The sequence below is a fragment of the Solenopsis invicta genome, chromosome 8 (assembly GCF_016802725.1).
Source record: "Solenopsis invicta isolate M01_SB chromosome 8, UNIL_Sinv_3.0, whole genome shotgun sequence".
Classification (NCBI taxonomy): Eukaryota; Metazoa; Arthropoda; class Insecta; order Hymenoptera; family Formicidae; genus Solenopsis; species Solenopsis invicta.
Window position 1 is genome coordinate 18,209,001 of NC_052671.1, and position 5,649 is coordinate 18,214,649.

The 5,649-nt window shown below is 38.1% G+C and overlaps 1 protein-coding gene across 1 annotated transcript; it reads left to right on the forward strand.

Annotated features, from left to right (window-relative positions):
* The first annotated feature begins 3,855 nt into the window (after positions 1-3,855).
* Positions 3,856-4,635, forward strand: LOC120358556. Its single transcript, XM_039453134.1, has 2 exons — positions 3,856-4,102; positions 4,166-4,635. Exons 1-2 carry the CDS (start codon positions 3,856-3,858, stop codon positions 4,633-4,635), a joined length of 717 nt encoding a protein of 238 aa, XP_039309068.1.
* Positions 4,636-5,649: the final 1,014 nt, after the last annotated feature.

Sequence of the window (5,649 nt, forward strand, 5' to 3'; positions counted from 1 at the left end):
GAGGAGGAGCTCCAGACTGCCGTATGTGTCTACACAGATGGGTTCAAAGGGTGCCCCCTTTTCCGGATTTGCGCTGACGTCGCACGATGGCCTTATTTCTGAAAGCTATAGAACTGCGGGATTTGTTTCGTCCTTTTGTGTAGAATCTATGGCTGTTCTAGCGGCCTTGGAATTAATAGATAGGCAGCGGTGGCCTAGGACAGTTATTTTTTCTGATTTTCAGTCTGTTCTGGGAGCGGTTGGGGCACCTTAAAATTATCGGCATAGCTCGTATTTAATCCTTAAAATTAAACAATGCCTACATAGGTTGACAAACATAGAGGATAGGGAGGTTAAACTAGTCTGGATTCCGGGCCATGCAGGAATCGAAGGAAATGAACGTGCGGATCTTGGCGAGAGAGGCTATCCGTAGTGGTAAGGATACACAATACTTTATCCCACCTGTTGAAGTTACCAATTTCTGGAGAACGCAAATGTACCAAGAAATGTTCCAATGGACTAAGGAGGAGTCGGTAACGCGGGGAGCCTCGTATTGTCGGAACTTCTTGGATGAAGAGCGCAAGACGTGGTTTAAAAAGTTTAGTCTAAAAAGGAGGGCGGTAACCACTATAAACAGACTACGGACTGGGCATACGTCTCTTGCGGAGAGTTTTTATCGGTTTCGCATCGTAGCATCTCCGATGTGCGCGAGATGTGACGTGGAGGAAACACCGAACTATGTGTTCTGGGAATGCATTGAATTTGAGGAACAACGTAAAAAGCTCCGGCGAGGTCTGGTCGAAGCTCGCGGTTTCCTTCCTCACTGTGTTGAATATCTGTTGGTTTCACTTGATGTTGATATAATTTACATGCTTGAAAAATTTATCTGCTCCATAAGTAAACATATTTAATCAAAGGACCTCATTCTGATAATATTAAGTAATCTAGTATGAGTAACATTATATCCTATGTGAGCACAGAACTTACACTTTATAGTTTTTCATTCTTAGTGCATACTGTGAATATGTGCCTCAGTATTAATGGTATTATTCTCATGTCTCCTTCCTTAATTTTATACATATGTAGACCGATTTACTATTATATTAAGGTGACTGTTAGGTTTAAGTGTTTGTAGATGGCGATGATAAGTAGTTCTTTGTAGAGTCCCTAGAAGTAGAGAGTCTGGACATCTGTTCCTAAAATGTCGGTGATTATGTCAGTGTATGTACGTGAGCTTTATGTGTGTGTATGTTTATCGTTGTGTGCACTTGAACGTGTTGTATGCTGTTATCGCATTGGTTAAAGAGGATTAAATAGGGATCCGTATTGGTGCTGCCATTTTAGGTGCACAATCACGTGTATCCAATCACGTGGAACCCCGAGATGTCCAGATTCTCTACTTCTAGGGACTCTAGTTCTTTGTTAGTTCGTGAGACTATCTAGCGTACTGTTGTATCTCTATGCACTGCGTGTACGATCGTTCTCCTTCTTCTTTGTCTAATCGTAAGCGTGATAAATCAAAATCTTATACGTGCAAGTGCATAGCAGGTAATATTCTTTTTTTTTAATTACTAAGTTGCAATATTTTTAGTTTAGTTTGCGAGAAATGAATTACTTGTATTCTTGTTGCAGGCGCTAGCCCATTGAGTGTACATTGAGTATAATTTTAATAAAAGTTCAAGTTGCATTTCTATCTCAATTGGTCCGATTCAAGATTCCCTGATTTTTGCACGATTTCCTGCGGGGTGCGCACGATTGGACACCGCACGATTGGACACCACCACTCACAGCGGCCGATAGAGTTTTTCCGTTGGTTTGGTTAGATAAGTCAAGATGATTGGTTGGTGTCCAATCGTGCTGTGTCCAAAAGAGTGTCACCCTTCCCTGCACATCAATTGTATCTCACAATAACGACAGGTTATGGGCCCAGGTGCAAAAATAGCGGAAATAGTAACGTAACCTCCAAAAAAAACCGAGTAAAGCAAGTAAAAGTCAGTAAATTGAGGTTATATAGACAAGAATAAAACAAGTATTAGTATTGAAAGCTAATCATGGTTGAAGCAAAATTGAACTTGGACAAGCTAGTCGAAAAGTCTGATAATACAGGTCTAAGTAATTACACATCATGGCGCTTCAAAGTAAATCTTATACTAAGAACGAAAGCACCCTATAATATCAGTCTAGCCTTCTGAAAACGATGCTACGTATGATGAATGGTGTAGGAAAGATTTGGAAGCACAAACGATCATAGGCATAAATGTTGATGAAAGTATAGCATTGAAAATATGTGTATGCAAAACTGCTTCGGAAATGCTCGAACGTCTGGAAACGCTGTATGGTAAAAAGTCTCAATCGACCAAAGATGGACTACGCATGCAATTCTTTGCTTATAAATACGATGATAATAAAACTGCAGTCGACAACTGTCTTGCCATAGATGGGTTAGCGCAAGAGCTGGGTGCTATTGGTGAAAAAATAGAAGATGATTGGATTATCTCTCGAATTTTGAATAGTCTACCAGAAAGGTTTAGTCACTTCCATTCTGCCTGGGATTCGACAGTATCAACTGATAAAACAATTTTAAAATTAATGGAGCGACTTCAATAAGAAGAACAACGAATAAAATTGAGAGACGGCAATTCAGTAGAAAGTGCATTAATTTCTAAAGGCAAAAATAACAAGCTCTACAATAAAACGCATCATAAGAAAAATTTATCACAATGGAAAGGAAATCAGAATCAGTCATCAAGCAATTACAACAATAAATGTTTTAAATGTGGTAAAGTTGGACATCAGAAAAGTCAGTGTCATGGAAAGCCGTGTCAAGAGTATTTGGATCATTGTAAAAGAAACTATAAATGTAATAATTGTCAGGAAGTTGGCCATTTTATAAAAGAGTGTCCTAAATTGCAAAAGGAAAATGTAAGAGCTTTCATGTCAATTGCCTTGTCCGCAACGGAAATAGAACAAATATTAGATGATCATAAATCATGGTATCAAGATAATGGAGCAACACATCACATGACTGGAAATCTAAGTTGGATGTCAAATCTCACAACGATAGAAAATTCTGCAACGATAATGTTAGGCAATTCAACGAAACTAAAATCATATAACATGGGCGATGTACACATGACAGCTTATAATGGTAAGGAATGGTATTCCATAGTACTTCAGCAAGTCTTGTATGTACCAGAGTTAACATTCAACCTTTTCTCGTTAACAACTGTATTGGATAAAGGATACGCTCAACAAACAAATGCAAATCAGTCAATTATCCTTGAAAATAACAATCCAGTACTAATAGCAGACAGAACGAAAGGATTATTTCGAATGAGAGTAAGGAACAATAAAGATCAATGTTTGACAGCTATATCAATAAAAGATTGGCACAAACCACTTGCACACCAAAATGTCACTTATGTCAGAGACATACTGAAAAGAAACGACATAAAATATATCGACGACTGGAATGGTTACGTATGTGAAGGATGTGCTTACGGCAAGCAATGTCGCACTACACACAAAATGAATCCGAATATAGCTACAGAATGTCTGGATGTCATACACGTAGATTTAGGAGAAATGAACGAATTTTCATTAGGAGGAGCCAAATACTTTCTCTTGTTTAAGGACGACTACAGCCATTATCGAACCATATATTTTTTGAAAAATAAGTCAGAAGCAATTGAAAAGCTCAATATTTTTCTAAAGTTGGTTAACAATCAATTTGGTCGACAGGTTAAAACTCTAAAGTCAGATAATGGAAAAGAAATTAAAAATACTGAAAGTCGAAAGATACTTGAAGAACTTGGAATGTTTCATGAACGTTCTGCAAAGTACACTCCAAAATAGAATGGACGTATTGAAAGAGAAATGAGAACTATAGTGGAAGCTGCTCGTGCCGAACTACATACTGGAAATCTTAGCAAGCAACTTTGGGCTGAAGCTATGAATTATTCCGTGTTTACCATAAATCGTACAGGTACCAGCTCGGTCAAAGGTAAAAGTCCAGCTGAACTTTGGTTTGGACGTCATGTGAGTATCAAGTCTATGAAGTCATTTGATTGTAAATGCTACATACTCATACCAAATAAGAATCGTAAGAAGTTGGATAAGAAAAGTCAGAAAGGCATCTTTGTCGGTTAAGATCTTGAAGAAACAGGTTATCGTATATATTTTTCAGATAAAAGAAAAATAGAAATATCTTGCGATGTTATTTTTGATGACAAATTGAATCAAAACCTAAACTCGACGGAAATCTTTCTTAATAGAAAACCAAAAGGCCTGAAAGAAGAAAAACACATCAAAAATTCTGAAAAAGAGGAGCATGTCAATCGACAGGAGGAGAATCATGATACAGAGTCAAGTGATGAAGAAAGCTTTGCCAGCGATGATAAAGTGGACAAAGAATCACAAATTTTCGATGAAGGTGAAATTCAATCTCAAGATGTACTACAGCGAGGACTACGAGACAGAAAACTTCTGAAGCCACCCAACAGGTATGATCCATGTGCTTCAAATCTAATGGCATTAATCGGAGACGTGGAAGAGATATCGGTCGAGGATGCTTTAAACAATCCAAAGTGGAAACGTGCAATGGACGATGAAATGCACTCATTGGACAAAACATATACATACATGGTCACTGACTGAACTGCCAAAAGGTCGCAAAGCACTGAGTAATCGTTATTTCGAATTAAGGATGATGGAAAAATGAAAGCTCGCCTGGTCGCACGTGGATATGATCAATAGCAAGGCACTGATTATTTTGAAACCTTCTCGCCAGTGGTTCGACATGCCAGCATCAGATTACTGAGTTTCGCAGTAAAAGAATACAAACATGTAAGGACTTTTGACATTAAAACTGCCTTCTTGAATGGAGATCTTACTAAGGACATATATATGTCACAACCTCAAGGATGACGGATCTGGAAGAGTTTGCAAGTTATTGAAGAGTTTATACGGTCTGAAGCAAGCACCTAAATCTTGGAATGTAAAATTTACAAGTTACTTGAAAACATTAAATTTTGAAGCGACGGATGATGATCCTTGTTTGTTCTACAACGCAAAGAGAACTGTAATAATAGCACTGTTTGTTGATGACGGACTCATCGTAAGTAAAAATCACCAGGATTTGGATCAACTCTTGATTAATCTATCTGCAAATTTTGAAGTCACGTCCAAAAATCCAAAATATGGAAAATTGAAATATGTCGGTATAGAAATAAATTTCCTACAGTAAGGTATATTTGTCAACCAACCAGGATACACTGACAAAATTTTAGAAAAGTTTGGCTTCAATGAAGCAAATGAAGCCAGTACTCCAATGGAACCAGGAATGATGACAAACGAAGCAACAAATGATCAAGTACTGTCTAACAAACCTTTTCGTGAAGCAGTGGGATGTCTGTTATATCTCAGTACCATATCTCGACCAGACATAAGCTACGCGGTCAACTATGTAAGTCGTCAAATCAAAAAGCCAAAAATCAGTCATTGGAAAATAATTGAACGCATATTCAGATACCTACGAGGAACGGATAATTATGCCTTTCTTCAACGGAAACACGGAGTTACGTGTGTATACAGACTCAAACTACGGGGGTTCAGGAGGTGCTGATATGTGCTCTACAAGTGGATTGCTAGTCGACAACGGCGGTCTTATCA

Coding starts and splice junctions, on each gene's coding strand:
- LOC120358556 (XM_039453134.1), top strand. CDS start 3,856: ATGAGAACTATAGTGGAAGCTGCTCGTGCCGAACTACATACTGGAAAT. Junction 4,103..4,165: donor TAAGAAGTTGGATAAGAAAA/GTCAGAAAGGCA, acceptor TATATTTTTCAG/ATAAAAGAAAAATAGAAATA.